At 29.2% G+C, this 21942-nt stretch overlaps 1 protein-coding gene across 1 annotated transcript; it reads right to left on the reverse strand.

Annotated features, from left to right (window-relative positions):
* Positions 1-588: 588 nt before the first annotated feature.
* Positions 589-16167, reverse strand: LOC130670072 (uncharacterized). The gene is made up of 5 exons (XM_057473247.1): positions 13435-16167; positions 12878-13373; positions 8247-11265; positions 7690-8185; positions 589-2126 (listed from the first exon to the last, which is right to left on the reverse strand). Exons 3-5 carry the CDS (start codon positions 8373-8375, stop codon positions 904-906), a joined length of 1848 nt encoding a protein of 615 aa, XP_057329230.1. The 5' UTR covers positions 8376-11265; positions 12878-13373; positions 13435-16167; the 3' UTR covers positions 589-903.
* Between the last annotated feature and the right edge of the window lie 5775 nt (positions 16168-21942).

Here is a 21942-nt window from a genome sequence, read left to right on the forward strand (position 1 = left end):
ACTTGGGGTTGGTAGTACCTGACCGGGAAAAACTTGAGGTTTAGCGACGCTTGATTTGCAATCAATTCACTCAGCGTCTCAAGTGCGATTGGAGGCTAATATATTACCTCGGATTACCATCCAAATTCCATCGGTAGTGGTAACTAATCGAGACTGTCATCATATCAACAAGTTAGAGTTGGCAGATCCAGAACTCTTACCACCAGGTCCAATTGACATCCTCATTGGTGCAGACAATCTCAGACGAATCCTCAAGTCATTTGGTCTAGTTATGAGTGGTCCATCCGAACCCATGGCTATGCATATTGTATTTGGATGGGCAGCACTGGATCCAGTATTTTCAGACTCTCATACGAAACCTCTACAGTCTGTTCATTTAACGGGTAACGATGAATTGCAAGAAACTCTCACGGAATTTTGGGAACAAAAAAAAGTACCAACCACATCAGCAACACATCTCAGTCTGGCTGAATCAGAATGTGAAGAACATTTCAAAACAACTCATTCTAGAGATGTCTTTTTTCATAATTTTTCTCATAATCCAATCTCATTGTGGAAAAATACTTATCATCATTTTATATAGCTCGCAATCACATATTATTTGTAATAGAAAACAAAACAGTTAACTTTAAATTTAATTTAACATCTTTTGAATTTATTCAGTTGAATTTTTCATAAAAAATTATAGAAAATGTAAATATGATCACACATCGACAGTCGAATGTCTATCGACTTACAGTGAATAACATGAATATGAAAACAATTCAGATGAATAATTACTTTGGATTGGTTTATTAAAATATTTAATTATCGAAGTGATAATTGGCTATTAAGTTCTAATTTTTCACTTGATTTATCGATAAACTTTTAATATTCTATGTTGCTCTATAATTAAAGTCATTCTTACGACGTATATGAACTTAATCGATCGGAAAAAATTTCAAAGATAAAAATAATCGCACTCGTCAATAGACAAACCGCCCAAAGCAGAAATATGTAATACAAATCTGATGGGACAATCTCGCGATAACTATCCCACATTTCAATTTCTTTAATCTTGTGCCTTTGTATTGGATTTGTTATTTGTATATCTTTCCAATACTTCAAAAGACCAGAATCTGTTAATTTTGTTAATATTTTGTCAATTTTAGTTTTAAGCGGCCAGTCTCTGCGTACTCGACAGCTTGCAAATTTTTGATTATTGTCTAGAACAACATGTAAATCATGTTTTATAGCAGCGGCTAAATTACGTCCGACATAACCCACACAAGCAGTTCGAAATTCGTCATCATCAATAACGAATTTGTAACAATCATCATTTGAATAATGAACATATTTTTTCTGTTCGTCTGTCCAATCATCAACACCTACAATTTCTCTAAGATAAGTTGCCATATAAATGGAATATTTTAAATTTTGTAAATCAGTAATACTGTTAACTACATCGTGTTGGATTTTTGTTGAATAGGCTGACATACGCCCTTGATACTCATTATTTATAACCATGACAAAGAAAAGCACGAAGGTGAAATAAATTTTCAATGAATATCTATAAAATTGAGACTCCATACTTATGCTTAATAATAATCGCAAGATTTCAAGTAATCCGGATACAAAATCTAGCCTCTTGCAAATCATTAGTACTATGAGAGTAATTAAAAATATCAAAACAGTAAGAACGATTACTTCAGTACTGCAAATAGAACCAGCTTCTTCAAAAAAAGATAATACTCTTTGCGGACGCGTAACTATCAACAAATTTTCAACATGTCTTGGATAAAGAAAGTTTAAGTTAGAATTAGCGTTTGTAAAAACAACTATAGTCAGAAAAATATCATGAGTATTATCTACCAAGTTTTTGTACAATATGTCACTGGTTCGATTTCCCGTTTTAACCAAATCAATTAAACTCGTATAATAAATTGTAGGCGTGACATTCAAAGAACGAAATATTTCAAGAAAAACTTTTGAGTTATAATAGAGCAACTTATCACTTAGCGAACTGATATTATAAGCTTTTCCAGATTCCGATGATACTCCTGAGCGTACTAGTCCATCTCCGATGACATTATGTCCATTTAGATATTTGGTTTTATCAAAAAATAAGTTGTCGCAGTCAGGTCCATCTATATAGGAAAATTCGAAATTTGTTAATGATTGATATTCTTTATTTTTATTTTTATTACACAACATGTTACACTGAAAAAAATAATCGCTAGCTGCTAGCGATTTTTTTCTTTAGCAGCTAGCGATTTTTAATCGTTAGCTGCAAGCGATTATTTCGCTAGCTGCTAGCGATTTTTTCTTTAGCAGGTAGCGATTAAAAATCGCTTGCTGGAAGCGATTTTTTCTTTGGCAGGGAGCGATTAAAAATACTGTTTTTATCATTGAAATATATTTATAAATATACATATTCATATATATTTATACATATATATAAATATATATTAGTATATATATATATATATTTATACATATATATAAATATATATTAGTATATATATATATATATATATATATATATATATATATATATATATATATATATTTATATATATTTTTATATATTTATATTTATATATATATATATATACTAGCCGTTACCTGCCCGCTTCGCTGGGCGTAAATTACAGTTAAGTGATGATTTTTTTATTTCATGATTAAGAATATTTCTATAACTATGGCTTTGACCGATGACTTCCTCGGCAATTGTATTGATATTATTGTAGTAAGCTATAAAGAACTAATGACAAAATGCAATTAGAAATAATTACACCACAATCATAACGATGAGACGAAAATGTTATTTGCTTTTTTTTTTTTTTGAGTTGAAAACATACGCGTCTCCTTTATCAGATCTCGGATAAAAGACGGAGTTTATAATATTTTGATTGAAATGTAATTATTTTTTGTTTTTTCTTTAACATAGATTCATTGAAGTAATTCAGTTAAAGGGTGTATAAAAAATTAATATCGTACCTTTGAAACCCATTTTACACTGAGAAAAAAAACTTTTTTCAAGTATATAAATGCTTGTATCATACCGAGTGAATATTTGTTTAATCTCAGTAAAAATGTACTCCGATCAAGTATATTTTCTTAAAATAAGTATAGAAATTCTTGAATCAAGAAAATATTACTCGGTTGAAGTACATATTTTCTATGATTAAGAATATTATTTGTTTGTATAGTGCCGAGTAAATATTTTTTTAAATGAAGTATTTATACTTGGGAACATTTTTTTTTTTCAGTATAGTACATAAGTAGACGATACAATTAATCGTCATACTTAATTTAAACTCTGTAACACATATATTTAAAAAACGGGAATACACTAACGTTTGACACTCCCCCAAACTCCTTTAGGAGTTGAATCTATTAAATCCGATTTATGAGAGATACTTACACAGAAACTAAAGTTATCTTAAATTAAGAAAATATTTTGGAAGCCAAATGTTTTCGGGAATCAAATCAAGATTTTCTTGAGCCAAGAGAATTTGTCTTGGTTAAAAAAAAATTTGCCTTGGTCGGAGAAGATTTCTACTTTATCTGAGAAAATTTAGGTTTCCAAAAAAATTTTCTTGAATCAAGAATATTTATCTTCAGTCGAGAATTTTTTTTTCTGTGTACATGACAAAGTTAACGTTCATGCCGAATTTAAGCTCTGTACCATATATATTCAATGAACGGAAGCATATTAACTTTTAACGCCCCACGAACCCTCTTAGGAGTTTTGATTTTATTAAAGTCGTTTCATGAGGGATCCCTAAATGACATAATAAACGTTCATGCCGAATTTCAACACTGTAACGTTTGTATTTGAAAAACGGAAGCATATTAACGCTTGAAGCCCACGCAAACCCTGTTAGGAGTAAATTTTATTAAAGCCCTTATGAAGAATACCTACATGACATCCCGGGAAAAAATGATTTTGCCTAATTATATATAATTATATATGATTATATATGGTTATATATAGACCTATATATAAGTATATATAGTCTTATATATAATTAGACCTAATTATACCGGGAAAAAAATGATTTCGCCTAATTATATATGATTATATATAGAATATGTATGGTTATATATAGACCTATATATAAGTATATATAGCCTTATATATAATTAGACCTAATTATACCGGGAAAAAAATGATTTTGCCTAATTATATATGATTATATATAAAATATATATGGTTATATATAGACCTATATATAAGTATATATAGCCTTATATATCATTAGATCTAATTATATCCCGGGACAAAATTATTTTGCCTAATTATATATGATTGTATATGGAATATATATAATAGTATATATAATAGTATATACCTATATATAGTTATACATAGGTCTATATATGATTAGATCTGATTAGACCTGACCTATATAGACCCATATATAGTAATTTTTATTATATTTTAGATCTTTAGATCTATATATAATCAAATATAAATTAATTATTTATATATATATATATATATATAAGTTAATATTTTATTTATAGAATATATTTAATTTCTTTAATATATTAGTAAAAATGACTCTAGTAATTTACGTTTGTAAGTACTAATAGTCTAATGACATGATTATATTATCTATCTATAAATACATAATAAAATGTTATATAACAAAAATAAATATATGTAGTAGCACAGTCGTTAATTATACTCTATATTTATATTTTGAGGGAAATATAATTTGTTATGAATAATTGCAAACGTATAATTAAAAAATAAACTTCCCTCTGAATTCTTCAATATTAATCGTACATGAACATACGTAATTGTATATAAATTACACATAATCATATATATGATTAAACCCGCCTAATTTTCGGATCTAATTATATATAAAATATGATATATATATGTATTATACATAATCATATCTAATTATATATGAGTATATATAACTTATATATGATTATATATAATTAGACCTGGCCAATTTTCAGATCTAATTATATATAACGTATTATATATAATCATATATAACCTATATATAATTATATATAAATTATATATAATTAGACCTGGCCAATTTTTAGATCTAATTATATATAAGGTCTTATATATAATTATATATAATTAGGCAAAATCATTTTTTCCCGGGATCACAAACGTTCACGCTGAATTTTAAATCCGTAAGCCTTATAGTTCCAGAGATACTATATTGAATAGATTTACATTCTTACTTAGTTACAAATAAGTCAGATTAGACTCTTTTATTTTGACTGTTTAATAAACTGTGATATACGATTCAGTTGACAGAAACAATTGATAAATGAAACAAAATCTAATCGATAAAAAAAATATAAAAAACAATTAACGCTAATGGAATAAAAACAATTGATGGCTGTAATTTAACTGTTTTTTTCTTATACTTTTAGAAAAATAATTTAAATACCCGAATCCTGAGTAACAATTGATTCAAAAAGTAGCCTATATTTTAAATGACAGCATCTTGTATATGTATAAAAAATTTCATCTCAATCAGATAAGTGGTTAATTAGTAATAAAGGTACAAACCGACAGAGAGACAGACAGACGAAAATTCCAAAATGGGTAGATAATGTATGAGTAGGTCATAAAAATGATATTTGACACATAATTCCAAATAAAAACACCATGTACAGACAGAGCCTATAGATTTATATATTAGTAAAGGTGCACAAAAACGGGTGATAAATAATATAAATGATTATTTATAGGTTATGATCTTCATTTATTTTACATATTGTGTAAGATATGTTATTTTGTCTTTTTAATCCCATATATCATACAACAAATTAAAAAAATTCAAGTAATAAATTAAATAGATTTACATTCTTACTTAGTTACAAATAAGTCAGATGAGACACTCTTATTTTGACGGTTTAATAAAGTTATTTAGTTCTTCAATAAGGCATTGGGATAACCTATCAATTTAATTGACAGAAACAATCGATAAATGAAACAAAATCTAATCTACACAGAAAAAACAGATATCTTGAGTCAAGAAAATATTTTTGAAGACAAACGTTTTCGGGAACCAAGTCAAGATTTTCTTGAGCCAAGAGAATTCGTCTTGGTTGGAGAAGATTTCTACTTTATCTGAGAAAATTTAGGTCTCCAAAAAAATTTTCTTGAATCAAGAATATTTACCTTCAGTCGAGAATTTTTTTTTTTGTGTGTATGAAAAAAAAATATAAAAAACAATTGATATGCGTTATATAGAAACAATTGACGCTGATGGAATAAAAACAATTGATGGCTGTAATTTAACTGTTTTTTTATTGTACTTTTAGAAAAATAATTTATATACCCAAATTCTGATTTATAATTAATTTAAAAAGTAGCCTATATTCTAAGTGACAGCATCTTGTATATGCATAAAAAATTTCATCTCAATCAGATGAGTGGTTGATCAGTTATAAAGGTACAAACAGACAGAGAGACAGACAGACAAAAATTCCAAAAAGGGTAAATACAGTATTAGTAGGTCATAAAAATGATATTTGACGCATAATTCGAAATAAAAACACAATGTACAGACAGAGCCTATAGATTTATATATTAGTATAGATATAGATATAAAATATAAAATTATTAATCACTATAAGTTATATTGAATTGATCAATCTTGGTTAACTTAGCATACAAAAATAAAAAAATTATTCTAAATAACTAAGCAAAATCAAGTACTTATCTTTCAAACCAAATTATTTTTATAAGTTAATGCACAAAAACGGTTGATAAATAATATAAATGATTATTTATAGGTTATGATCTTCATTTATTTTACATATTGTGTAAAATATGTTATTTTGTCTTTTTAATCCTATATATCATACAAAAAAAAAAAAAAAATTCAAGTAATAAATTAAATAGATTTACATTCTTACTTAGTTACAAATAAGTCAGATGAGACACTCTTATTCTGACTGTTTAATAAGGTTAGTTAGTTCTTCAATAAGGCATTGAGATAACCTATCAATTTAATTGACAGAAACAATTGATAAATGAAACAAAATCTAATCTATGAAAAAAAATATAAAAAACAATTGATATGCGTTATATAGAAACAATTGACGCCAATGGAATAAAAACAATTGACGCTAATGAAATGAAAACAATTGATGGCTGTAATATAACTGTTTTTTTATTGTACTTTTAGAAAAATAATTTATATACCCGAATTCTGATTTATAATTGATTTAAAAAGTAGCCTATATTCTAAGTGACAGCATCTTGTATATGTATAAAAAATTTCATCTCAATCAGATAAGTGGTTGATTAGTTATAAAGGTACAAACAGACAGAGAGACAGACAGACAAAAATTCTAAAAATGGTAGATTATGTATGAGTAGGTCATAAAAATGATATTTGACCCATAATTCGAAATAAAAACACAATGTACAGACAGAGCCTATAGATTTATATATTAGTATAGATATATATATATATATATATATATATATATATATATATATATATGTATATATATATGAATATATAAATATATATTTATAAATTTATTTCAATGATAAAAACAGTATTTTTAATCGCTACCTGCTAAAGAAAAAATCGCTAGCCGCTAGCGAAATAATCGCTTGCAGCTAACGATTAAAAATCGCTAGCTGCTAAAGAAAAAAATCGCTAGCAGATAGCGATTATTTTTTTCAGTGTAATGTATAAAAACCTTGAGAGTTGAGTCGCTTATACAGGGTCCATTGGCTGTCTTGCTCATTGACGGGATTTTTCACTTTTTGCCATGAATACGGTGCGTAATTTACATAAGGATTATAAGTATATAATGCTACTGAATTATCAGAATACTGACATATGAATACTGATGAAAGTAAATTGTTCTTCCACATTAATTGAAGTGTATTCCATGCATTATTGCATGATTCATTAGAAGTTTCAACGATAAGAAATCTCGAATCAATATTCCACCATGACGAAGATTTCATTTCTCGAAGAATCGTTTGGAGTTGATTTGATGACAGAACATATGTAGGCCATTTAGAAAAAGATAACTTTTGGTAATCGCTTGCTTTGAAATTTTTATCGATGAAAACCATGGACATAGTCTCGTTAATTAATAAAGTTTCATAAATTATTTCTTTGAGTTCATCAAAAACAATAACAGGAGCCAAGTTATCAAAAAAGCATGCATCACTAAGTGTCAATTCCTACAATATAAACGAAGAATAATCGAATGATTTACGTATATATTTTTATTATAAAAATTACCATTTTTTGATGAATCAGTAAACTTCTGTTTTGTGATGATTCTGCATAAGCCCAAGATATTATCAATAAAAAACAAAAAGTTGTTAATTTTTTTGAAACTCTTATTATGTTATTCATTTGTATAATCATTTTTTTTTTTCCAATGTACACTGTCCGAAAGTTTTTAATGAAACGCAATCAATGACTGACTAATGTTTCTTGACAACTTAGCTTTGTTTCGAGGTTGAGCCGACATGCATTCCCTTTTGCTAATCATTATGTACACGGTAATCGTGATAATGTGCAATTATTCAATTATCTATATACATTATTTATTCATTGATCGTATAATATATCTCCTTATTATCACATATCATTGTTAGATCTGAATCAAATATTATTTGTACTAAGAAACAAGTTATTCTATCTTTGAATTTTAATATTAAGTAATGAGGAAAAAGCTTGGACGATTTAAGCTTTGATTTTGCTATCTAATAAAGCAATTAGATATTTTTGAGAGTGAAAATGTAGATCACATAAAAAAAACTTTCGTTCTAATTGATTTATGGTTCTGATAAGCGAAAGTGTTACACGCAAATCATTTTGTAATGGACGATTTAACACGTTATACACATATATGTAGGAGTTCTATTACCGTTTTTTGAATCAGAGGTATTGTTTAAGAACGCTTGGACAACAATTACTGATAACTCATCTTAAGTGAATGGCTTTGGACAATTTGCACTCACACATGATCATAATGAAAGCATTAATAGAAAATATACAGCAAAAGTAACGTTCTTAACAGTAATAGTATAGAAAATGTACAAAAAATTTTTTGCTTCATTAGACGCATTAGTTCATGTGTATAATTTATTCAAAACTTTAATGTGCGAATGTATCACACGCAACTTTGACAAAAATCTTTACCTATTTTTTCATTAATCAAAAATTAATGTTTTCTGATGATTTTACATAAATCCAAGGTACTATAAATATAAAACAAAAAGTACTTGATTTTTTTAAAAACCTCATCGTCACTTTCAAGTATATATATTTTTTTTGTTTTTGACACAATGTTTGAAGTTTTTCTAGCTAAGTGTAGATGACTAACGAGTGTTTGTTGATAAGCATGATTCGTTTCAGATTGAGCTAACACGCATTAGATTATGCATATGAATGATTAATTATATAATTACTCTGACCTATGTAATTTTTTAATAATTTATTCATTGAAGCGTGACTCTTGTTTTTCTTAGAACCATCTATCATTGTGGGAAAATACATCAATACACATAGCTCACAATCACGAATTAATTGTAACAGAAAACAAGACAGTAAATTCTAAATTTAAGTTAAAATTGGGAAGGGATCATTTGAGTATAAAATACTTTCGGTGGCAAATGATTTTGCTTCGATTTGAACAATTAAATTCCTAATTACGAAAATACATACCCACGGGTATGTTGAGCGCGCACAACAAATTAAAGTGATAATCGATTATTAAGTTATAACATATTTTAATTGATTTATCACTGAGCTTTTATTACTTATTTTTGCTATAGAACCAACGTCATTTTTACCACACATATTAACTTCCCGACTAGAAATTTTTATGTGAGATCTATTGGGTCCTTATGGGTTTTCCCACTTAGGTCCCACACAGAACCCAATAGGATAAAACTTACAATGATTTAATTTCTTTTCGATTTGGATTTCCCAATTGGGTTGTTATTGGGTCCTCATATGGATTTTTCCTATTAGACATGTCTAATTGGAACCCGATGAGGTCCAAATGTATACCCTGGGCGATCCCACAGTTCTTTCGATAATCGGGTGAACCGGTGGAAAGAAATTTCAACAATAAAAGCAACTATACTCGTCGATAAACAAACTGCCCAAAATAAAAATACATAATATAAATCGGGCAGTGTAATCTGTCGATAATTACTCCATATTTCAATTTCCATGAGGTTAAGCTTTTGTATTGGCTCTTGTATTTGTTTATTTCTCCAATAATTCAAAATACCGGCGCGAGTCAATTTCGATAATATTTTATCAGCTTTATTTTTGAAGGGCCAGTCTTTTCGCACGAAAAAACTCGCAAATTTTTGATTGTTGTCTAGTACCACGTGTAAATTATGTTTCATAGCACCGGGTAAATTACGTTCTGAAATACCAATACAAGCTGTTCGAAATTTGTCATCATCAACAACGAATTTGTAGCAACTACCATTTGAATAATGGACATATTTTTTTTGTTCGTCTGTCCAATCATCAATACCCAAAAGATTTATAAGATAACTTCCCATATAAATGGTATATTTTAAATTTTGTAAATCAGCGATACTGTTAACTGCTTCTTTTTGAACTTTCGTCGAATAGGCTGACATGCGACCTTGATATTCATTATTTATAATCATAACAAAAATAATTATAAAGGTGAAATAAATTCTCAATGAACATCTACAAAAGCTAGACTCCATACTTATGCTTAATAACAATCGCAAAATTTCAAGTAATCCGGATCCAAAATCTAGCCTCTTGCAAATCATTAATATTATAAAAGAAATTGTTAATAATAGACCAGTAAGAACGATTACTTCAGTACTGCAGATAGAACCAGTATCTTCAAAAAAAAAAATTACTTTTTGAGGACGCGTAATTATCAAAAAATTTTCAGTATGTCTCGGATAAAGAAAGTTCATGTCAGGATCAGCATATGTAAAGACCATGATATTTAGGAACAAATCATTACTGATTGTCAAATGTGTCAACGATATTTCACTCGTGCTATCTCCTGTTCTAACCAAATCAGATACATCAACGTAAGATATTATAAGTGTGACGTTTAAGGAATGAAGTAATTGACGAAAAATTTTTGAATTATAATAGTACAACTTATCACTTAAAGAACTGATATTAAAAACTTTTCCAGACTCCGATGATACTCCTGGACGTGGTACTGCTTTCGCGGTGACATTATATCCATTTAAATGTTTGGTTTTATCGAAAAATAAGTTGTCGCAGTCAGATCCATCTAAGTAGAAAAATTCGAAATTTTTTAATGATTAATATTCTTTATTTTTACTATAGGGGAAGGTGGCCCAAAGCGGATAGGCGCTTGTGCGCCGACGCATGAAACGCAAGGGACAAGGTATGCATATGTCGAGGTTATCCGAGTACTTCCAAGTTTCGCTCAGTCCCAAACGAGCATTAATGAAGCGGTATGGCGTAATTACACACAATTAAAAAAAAATTAATAATTTCTTAAAATAATTAAAGGTAGGGGAAGGGGGGGGGGAAATGGGCCCCTGGGGGCAAAACGGGCCCCCTAAAATTTTGGATGCCTCGAAATATTAGGGGGCAAAATGGGCCCCAAAGTTTTTAACATGAAAAGTGTTTTGGGCGGGGAAGGGGAAAAATGGGACATTGAGGCAAAATGGACCACTGAGGAAAAATGGTCCCCTCAAAATTTTTAACATGAAAAGTGTTGGGGGGGGGGGGGTAAAATGGGCTGTCTAGACTTTGAAAACCTGCAAAAAGTTTCAAAACACAAAACAAGCGACAAACATACATTGAGTTTTGTTGGGGGCCCGTTTTCCCAACTTTTCAGGATTTTTTAATTTTCATAGACACAGCAAATTAACACCAAAAACTCAGCAGAAGGAAAAAAAAGTGAAACAAGCTGAAAAACTCGCATTATAAAAATTTTTTGAGGGGGGCCCATTTTGTCCCATATTTTTTAATTTTTTATTTTTAATGTACAGAACAAATTAACGTCAAATACTTGGAGAGGGAGTGAAAAAAAGTAATACAAGTAAAAAAAACTGAGGATTTGAAAATTTTTTCTTTAAGGGGCCCATTTTGCCCCCCCCCCCCTTCCCCTATATATTTTCTGATTATTCAAAAACGAATACACTTATTATATCGTTGATAATTTCCTATTAATTTGAGCCTATTTAAGGTAAAATTGAGAAAATAATATTAGCGTTTTGCTTTGAATTATTTGAGTTTAGCATCACTTGGATAAAAAACGTGTTCTCGGTCAAAGCGGTTAGGGCAAAGCGGGTAGGACAAAAACTGCTAGAAACTAATTAAAATAGTCAAAAATTATTTTTTACCGGTACCCAGTGCGTACCGTACAGTAATACACCAAAATCTGCGAAAGACTGAATAATTAGTCGAATATTATTATTACTTATATAATTAACAAAAAAATTCAATTACAAGTTACCGATTAAATAGTCATTTATATTGAAGTATTGCTATATTTAATAAGTTAATCGTTTAAGTTGTTAAAGACTGATTAAATTAAACTAAAATTATTATTTAAATATCTAAAATAAGCATATTTCCCTTAATTGTAGTGCCAACCCGCTTTGCCCGAACGGATTACCCGCTTTAGCCCCCCCCCCCCCCCCCCCTAGGGCAAAGTGGTTTTTGGGAGTGTTTTTTAATTTTAATAATAAATCATAAATTAATACAAATTTATACAATATTGTTTATTGATTTTAAAGTTCGATAAATCCTCTATCAAAAAAAAAATAAATCATTATTACCATCATACAAATACTAAATTTTTTCGGCTCTTAACGTTAACATACCCGCTATAGGCCACCTTCCCCTACAACATGTTAATATATAAATACCTTGAAAGTCGAGTCGCTTATACAGGGTCCATTGGCTGTCTTGCTCATTGACAGGATTCTTCACTTTCTGTCATGAATGCGGTGCGTAGTTTACATAAGGATTATAAGTATACAATGCTACAGAATTATCAGAATACTGGCATATGAGTACTGATGAAAGTAAATTGTTCTTCCACATTACTTGAAGTGTATTCCATGCATTACTGCATGATTCATTAGAAGTTTCAACGATAAGAAATCTCGAATCAATATTCCACCATGACGAAGATTTCATTTCTCGAAGAATCGTTTGGAGTTGATTTGATGACAGAACATATGTAGGCCATTTAGAAAAAGATAACTTTTGGTAATCGCTTGCTTTGAAATTTTTATCGATAAATATCATGGACGTAGTCTCATTAATTAATAATGTTTCATAAGTTATTTCTTTGAGTTCATCAGTAATAATAACAGGAGCCAACTTATCAAAAAAGCATGCATCACTAAGTGTCAATTCCTACAATATAAACGAAGAATAATCGAATGATGTACTTATATATTTTGATTAAAAAAATTACCATTTTTTGATGAATCAGTAAACTTCTGTTTTGTGATGATTCTGCATAAGCCCAAGGTATTATCAATAAAAAACAAAAAGTTGTTAATTTTTTTGAAACTCTTATTATGTTATTCATTTGTATAATCATTTTTTTTTTTTCCAATGTACACTGTCCAAAAGTTTCTAATGAAACGCAATCAATGACTGACTTATGTTTCTTGACAACTATGCTTTGTTTCGAGGTTGAGCCGACATGCATTCCCTTTTGCTAATCATTATGTACACGGTAATCGTGATAATGTGCAATTATTCAATTATCTATATACATTATTTATTCATTGATCGTATAATATATCTCCTTATTATCACATATCATTATTAGATCTGAATTAAATATTATTTGTACTGAGAAACAAGTTATTCTATCCTTGAATTTTAATATTGAGTAATGAGGAAAAAGATCCTACGATTTAAGCTTTGATTTCGCTATCTAATAAAGCAATTAGATATTTTTGAGAGTGAAAATGTAGATCACATAAAAAAAACTTTCGTTCTAATTGATTTATGGTTCTGATAAGCGAAAGTGTTACACGCAAATCATTTTGTAATGGACGATTTAACACGTTATACACATATATGTAGGACTTCTATTACCGTTTTTTGAATCAGAGGTATTGTTTAAGAACGCTTGGACAACAATTACTGATAACTCATCTTAAGTGAATGGCTTTGGACAATTTGCACTCACACATGATCATAATGAAAGCATTAATAGAAAATATACAGCAAAAGTAACGTTCTTAACAGTAATAGTATAGAAAATGTACAAAAAATTTTTTGCTTCATTAGACGCATTAGTTCATGTGTATAATTTATTCAAAACTTTAATGTGCGAATGTATCACACGCAACTTTGACAAAAATCTTTACCATTTTTTAATTAATCAAAAAATCGATGTTTTTGATGATCCTACATAAATCCTAAGTATTATAAATATAAAACAAAAAGTACTTGATTTTTTTAAAAACCTCATCGTCACTTTCAAGTATATATATTTTTTTTGTTTTTGACACAATGTTTGAAGTTTTTCTAGCTAAGTGTAGATGACTAACGAGTGTTTGTTGATAAGCATGATTCGTTTCAGATTGAGCTAACACGCATTAGATTATGCATATGAATGACTAAGTATAAAATCACTCTGACCTATGTAATTTTTTAATAATTTATTCATTGAAGCGTGACTCTTGTTTTTCTTAGAACCATCTATCATTGTGGGAAAATACATCAATACACATATAGCTCACAATCACGAATTAATTGTAACAGAAAACAAGACAGTAAATTCTAAATTTAAGTTAAAATTGGGAAGGGATCATTTGAGTATAAAATACTTTCGGTGGCAAATGATTTTGTTTCGATTTAAACAATTAAATATCTAATTACGAAAATACATACCCACGGGTATGTTATGCGCGCACAACAAATTAAAGTGATAATCGATTATTAAGTTATAACATTTTCATTGATTTATCACTGAACTTTTATTACTTATTTTTGCTATAGAACCAACGGCATTTTTACCACACATATTAACTTCCTGACTAGAAATTTTTATGTGAGACCTATTGGGTCCTTATGGGTTTTCCCACTTAGGTCCCACACAGAACCCAATAGGATAAAACTTACAATGATTTAATTTCTTTTCGATTTGGATTTCCCAATTGGGTTGTTATTGGGTCCTCATATGGATTTTTCCTATTGGGCATGCCTTATTGGAACCCAATGAGGTCCACATGTATACTCTGGGCGATCCCACAGTACTTTCTATAGTCGGGTTAACCGGTGGAAAGAAATTTCAACAATAAAAGCAACTATACTCGTCGATAAACAAACTGCCCATAATAAAAATACATAATATAAATCGGGCAGTGTAATCTGTCGATAATTACTCCATATTTCAATTTCCATAACGTTAAGCTTTTGTATTGGCTGTTGTATTTCTTTCTTTCTCCAATAATTCAAAATACCGGCGCGAGTCAATTTCGATAATATTTTATCAGCTTTATTCTTAAGAGGCCAGTCTTCGCGCACCAAAAAACTCGCAAATTTTTGATTGTTGTCTAGTGCCACGTGTAAATTATGTTTAATAGCACCGGGTAAATTACGTTCTATAATACCAATACAAGCTGTTCGAAATTCGTCATCATCAATAACGAATTTGTAGCAATCATCATTTGAATAATGGACATATTTTTTTTGTTCGTTTGTCCAATCATCAATACCCAAAAGATTTTTAACATAAGTTGCCATATAAATGGAATATTTTAAATTTTGTAAATCAGCAATACTGTTAACTGCTTCTTTTTGAACTTTCGTCGAATAGGCTGACATGCGACCTTGATATTGATTATTCATAATTATAACAAAAATAAGTATGAAGGTGAAATAAATTCTCAATGAACATCTACAAAAGCTAGACTCCATACTTATGCTTAATAACAATCGCAAAATTTCAAGTAATCCGGATACAAAATCTAGCCTCTTGCAACTCATTAATATTATAAGAGAAATTGTTAATAATAGACCAGTAAGAACGATTATGCTGGTGCTGCAGATAGAACCAGTATCTTCAAAAAAAGAAATTACTTTTTGAGGACGCGTAATAATCAAAAAATTTTCAGTATGTCTCGGATAAAGAAAGTTCATGTCAGAATCAGCATTTGTAAAGACAATGGTATTTAGGAAAATATCATTACTGTTTGTCAAATGTTTCAACGATATTTCACCCGTTCTATCTCCTGTTGTAACCAAATCAGATAGATTAACGTAAGATATTATAAGTGTGACATTTAAAGAATGAAATACTTGACGAAAAATTTTTGAATTATAATAGTGCAACTTATCACTCAAAGAACTGATATTATAAACTTTTCCAGACTCCGATGATACTCCTGGACGTGATAGTGCTTTCGCGGTGACATTATATCCATTTAAATATTTGGTTTTATCAAAAAATAAGTTGTCGCAGTCAGAACCATCTAAGTAGAAAAATTCGAAATTTGTTAATGGTTGATATTCTTTATTTTTATTTTGGTTACACTACATGTTTATGTATAAAAACCTTGAAAGTCTCGTTGCTTATACAGGGTCCATTGGCTGTCTTGCTCATTAACGGGATTTTTAACTTTCTGCCATGAATACGGTGCGTAATTTACGAAAGGATTATAAGTATACAATGCTACAGAATTATCAGAATACTGACATATGAATACTGATGAAAGTAAATTGTTCTTCCACATTACTTGAAGTATATTCCTTGCATTATTGCATGATTCATTAGAAGTTTCAACGATAAGAAATCTCGAGTCAATATTCCACCAGGACGAAGATTTCATTTCTCGAAGAATCGTTTGGAGTTGATTTGATGACAGAACATATGTAGGCCATTTAGGAAAAGATAACTTTTGGTAATCGCTTGCTTTGAAATTTTTATTGATGAAAATCATGGATATAGTCTCGTTAATTAATAAAGTTTCATAAATTATTTCTTTGAGTTCATCAGTAATAATAACAGGAGCCAACTTATCAAAAAAGCATGCATCACTAAGTGTCAATTCCTACAATATAAACGAAGAATAATCGAATGATGTACTTACATATTTTGATTAAAAAAATTACCATTTTTTGATGAATCAGTAAACTTCTGTTTTGTGATGATTCTGCATAAGCCCAAGATATTATCAATAAAAAACAAAAAGTTGTTAATTTTTTTGAAACTCTTATTATGATATTCATTTGTATAATCATTTTTTTTTTTCAATGTTCACTGTCCAAAAGTTTCTAATGAAACGCAATCAACGACTAACTAATGTTTCTAGACAACTTAGCTTTGTTTCGAGGTTGAGCCGACATGCATTCCCTTTTGCTAATCATTATGTACACGGTAATCGTGATAATGTGCAATTATTCAATTATCTATATACATTATTTATTCATTGATCGTATAATATATCTCCTTATTATCACACATCATTATAAGATTTGAATGAAATTTTCGATGATTATCATGGACATAGTCTCATTAATAGATAAAGTTTCATAAATTATTCCTTTGAGTTCATCAGAAATAATAACAGGAGCCAACTTATCAAACATGCATGCATAACTCAGTGTCAATTTCTATAGATATGTCCAAATAATTATCAAATGATTTACTTATATTTTGATTTAAAAAATTACCATTTTCTGATGAGTTAGTAAACTTATATTTTGTGATGATTCTGCATAAGTCCAAGGTATTATCAATAAGAAACAGAAAGTTATTAATTTCTTGAAAACTCTTATTCTATATATTTATTTTTTTCCTTCTTCTTTTTTTCTTTTCAATATACACTCCGAAAGTTTCTAGTGAATCGCAATTAACGACTGACTAATGTTTCTTGACAACCACACTTTGTTTCTAGGTTTAGCTGACATGCATGCCCATTCGCTAATAATAAGGTACACGGTTACCGTGACCATGTGTAATTATTTATTTATCTGTTTACATTATTTATTCATTGATCGTAAAGTATATCTCTTTATAAACACATATTTATCATTTTTAGATCTGAATTAAACGTTGTTTGTGCTGAAAAACAAGTTATTATATGTTTGAATTTTAATATTCAATTATGAGGAAGACGCTTAGTCGATCAACTTTAATTTTACTATCTTATGTAGCAATTAGATATTTTTGAGATTGATATTGTAGAACATATGAATCGTTTATTTGAGAAACTCCATAAGTCATGTTTTTTACGAAATTGCGTTTTTTGCATTTTTGGGTAAATCAGCGCTTAAAAAAAAATTAACGGGGCGACATCAATTTCATTTAATTGAGAAACCCTATAAGTCAATGACTCGAATAAATATATGCAGTTTTAGTTTTACAGAAATAATTTTTTTTTTTATTTAAAATTCGCGCTTTTTTGGGAAATTAATTTCAAATGTTTTATTGTTGACTGTTATATGAATAATTAAAATGTTTAAATTAATTATAATTTTTTGTAATTTCTGAGTTTCAGAGTTCAAATACATATTTAATACTTCATTTTATCAGTGTAATAAATGATTTAAGTGAAAACATTTAAAAAAACAATGATTTTATAACTTTTTTTTCCGTTTGGTTGAGAAACACCATAAGTCAATCAACTTTAAATAATTTTTTTAAGTAGTTTCAGTTAAAAAATTAAATTTTTCTTGTTGGAATCTTTTTCAGAGACGCTAACATTATTCAATTATTTATTTATTATTTTAATGTCAAGTTTTTCCAAAAAAAATGTTTTTTGTGTTTCCTGAAAAATTTTATTTTCTCGACTTATGGGGTTTCTCAAATAAACGATTCATATAAAAAAACTTTCGTCCCAATTCATTTATGGTTCTGATAAGCGGAAGAATTACACGCAAATGATTTGTAATGTATTGTGCCCCCCCCCCTATCCCGTTTCACCCCTTCCTCCCCTATATATTATAGTATGAATAAATAAATAAAAATGGAGTACCGTTTAGGTAATTGGTCTGCAGACACTGAGTTTATTTATTCTAATTAAACCCTTGGTATGCAAGACTCTACCTATCGACATTCAATAAAATGTTCTCTTTGTATTCTTTAGTTTCCTTTAATTCTTTTTTTTTGTCCATTTCCTTGATGTACCTCTTACACCTCTACTATCTCTCAGCACTTGTTTTTTATAAAATTGTAATTTACTTTTTTCACAAGGAAAGCGCGGCAGAGGCCAAAGAATCTGTGACTTTTGTATTGTACAGTCGAAACGATTTCCTGGCATAGAAATGGATGTTAAAGAGGTAAAGTGAGATACTTATTTTCAACTGTATATGTTTGTCGTAATGACTATGGTTGTAAGACGAAGATAGAATAAAAAGGAATGAAAAAAGATAGTAGGATCGAGTTGTCGGGGGAAGATCTTAACATTCTAAATCTTTTTCTTGGCAGGAAAGAGGCTTTTTGGATGGGTAATTGTGATATTGTGCTGAGTTTTTGCATTTAGGGGACTTTTAAAAGTTAACATCTAAAAAAAGTCACTTTAACTTTACCGAACTTAGACTGAGTTACTTTGTTCCGTTAAAATTATTAGGTTATATTTTAAAAATTAACGATACTTGGAATTTTTTTAAAAATATTTTTCATTTCTTTAGATGTTTACTTTTTATTCAGTATTTTAGGCTGTAAGACAACATATTAGCTATTGCACAGAAGAAATGTTTTTTCTTAATCCGTCAAGTAAACAATTTTTGTAAATTGTTCGCAGATTTGTTTGTATAGGCTGCTCTGTAAGGTAATGGAAAAAAGTTCTTAAGTAGTCGTTATTTTAAAATAAAGTTTTGCTATACTTGCTCGAGAGAAATTCCAAGAGATTTGTTAAGCTGCTTTCGTGATATCATTATGGCAACACAATACCAACAGATTCAAAATTTTATCAGTCTAAGTAAAGACAAAAGATTATAAGATAAAAGATAAAATATATCAAAATAAACTTTTATAACTTTTTTTTTTGCTGATAATACAATCAATCGTAGTTGCAATCACTTAAAAAATAGTACACGGAGAGAAAAATATGGGAATTTTTCCAATTTTACTTGGGAGAAATTCCTTTGTTGGCATTGTAAATTTTACTATGTCAACATGTGAATTGTAACTATGTCACATAGTAAATTTTGCTTTGTTACATAGGAATTATTTCTATATTGACAATGTAAATTTTCCTATATCAACATTGGAAAAATAACTATGTAATATAGGAACAATTCCCATGTCGAAATTGAAAATTTAAAGCCTAAATGATACAAATGACCAAAATATTTGGTATTTTTGTGATTTTAGCTTCTTGTGGACTTTTCTCATGCAACATAGCAATTTTTCCTATGTTGACATGGAAATTTTTCCCATGCCAACATGGATATTTTTACTATGTCAACATAGGAATATTTACTATGTTAACAAAGGAATTTTTTCCTTGCCAACATGGGAAATATTCCCATGTCAGTATAGAAGAAATTACTCCGGTAACATGGGAGAAATTCCTATACTGACATAGTAAAAATACCCATGTCAATAAAGGAATCTCAGCAATGCTAACAGAGGAATTTTTCCATGTCTACATGGAAATTTTTCCAACGGCAACATGGAAGATATTTCTATAATATATGGGTAAAATTCCCATAAAATATGGTTATATTCCCATTTTTCTCTAGTAAAATTTTCCATGTTAATAAAGCAAAATTTGCTATGTCAACAAGAGAACTTCTCCTAAGTAAAATTGTAAAAATTCCCATGTTTTGCTCTCCGTGTAGTGATTACCGATTGGTGCTCGGTAAAAATTACTGACTAAAAATCAGTTGAAGCTAAACATTGGACTCGTGAAAGTGATCGATTTTGCAAGTAATCACAACTAATCAGTCATCACTACCGATTACTTTTTTCATGTTTGAAAAGGATAAAGTTTGAATAGTTTAAGAAGTGAATCAATTTTGTATGATTATTTGTATTTTAAATTTAAATTAAATTTTTCTAAAATATTTATTTTCTTTCACCAATGAGAATTATGTTATAAATTAAAAAATAAAATATATAAACATATTCATTGTCCAAAATAGCAATAAAAATAAAAAAACTGCAATATTTTAGAAGTGTAAAAATATTAAAAATAAAAAAAAATAAAAACTATCTTTAGTACTGATCCCAGGATCATTTTATAGCTTTGAAAATCCTTATAATCCTTTGGGGCAGATAGTGAGCTCGAGGATTTCGTTAATAACCGAGTAGTATCCCAAACTTTAGTAATAACTCCCGAGTTAAATATGAAAAAACATAAAAATGAATGAATGGACGTAAAAAATTGAGATAAACTGATATTTAATAGTAGAATATTCATCACACAATTTAAATTATATAGAAAGTGACTATGTATACAATGGATATGTACATAACATTTACTCCCAATCAATTTACTTTTTGGTTTTTCATCTAAATCCCCCTCGATGTTCGGGTTTATTCTATCGTTTGGAAACAGGCAATTCCATAAATCGTGAAATATGTCAGACAAAGTCTTGACCAAATGTGTCAGTTCGTTTTCCATTTATTCGTACAAATACGTTTATACATAGCACGGGACAACGCACCTCTCACTCTTATAACTATAGTGTGGGAGTTGAGTTTAATTCCTATCTGAGGGGGTGTGTGTATACATGCCAACATGGACCAGCTACCCATTAAGCGTCTCGTCGGCTGGATATGCGATTTATGCAGGTCCACGATTATCTCCGAGATAAAATAGAGACGGGGGTGTGTCCTATAGAACTAAGGGGGGCAAGGGATGAAAGCTGATAACTCTCGGCATTAAGGTTTATAGGAGTGACAAGTAAGGAGTGATAATGAGGGGGCTGGATAATATTCCTCTGGCTTTAGATTAATCACCCATCGACCAGCGACCTACTTTATTTCTCTAAACTTAAATATTTCTTTCTC

Source organism: Microplitis mediator, chromosome 6 (assembly GCF_029852145.1).
Source record: "Microplitis mediator isolate UGA2020A chromosome 6, iyMicMedi2.1, whole genome shotgun sequence".
NCBI classification, from domain to species: Eukaryota; Metazoa; Arthropoda; class Insecta; order Hymenoptera; family Braconidae; genus Microplitis; species Microplitis mediator.

Excerpts from the sequence above, each read along its gene's own strand:
- LOC130670072 (XM_057473247.1), bottom strand. The coding sequence starts at position 8,375 with ATGATTATACAAATGAATAACATAATAAGAGTTTCAAAAAAATTAACA. Across the intron at positions 8,186-8,246 it reads TACTGATTCATCAAAAAATG|GAATTGACACTTAGTGATGC; the intron begins GTAATTTTTATA and ends TTTATATTGTAG. Across the intron at positions 2,127-7,689 it reads TAAGCGACTCAACTCTCAAG|ATGGACCTGACTGCGACAAC; the intron begins GTTTTTATACAT and ends TTTCCTATATAG.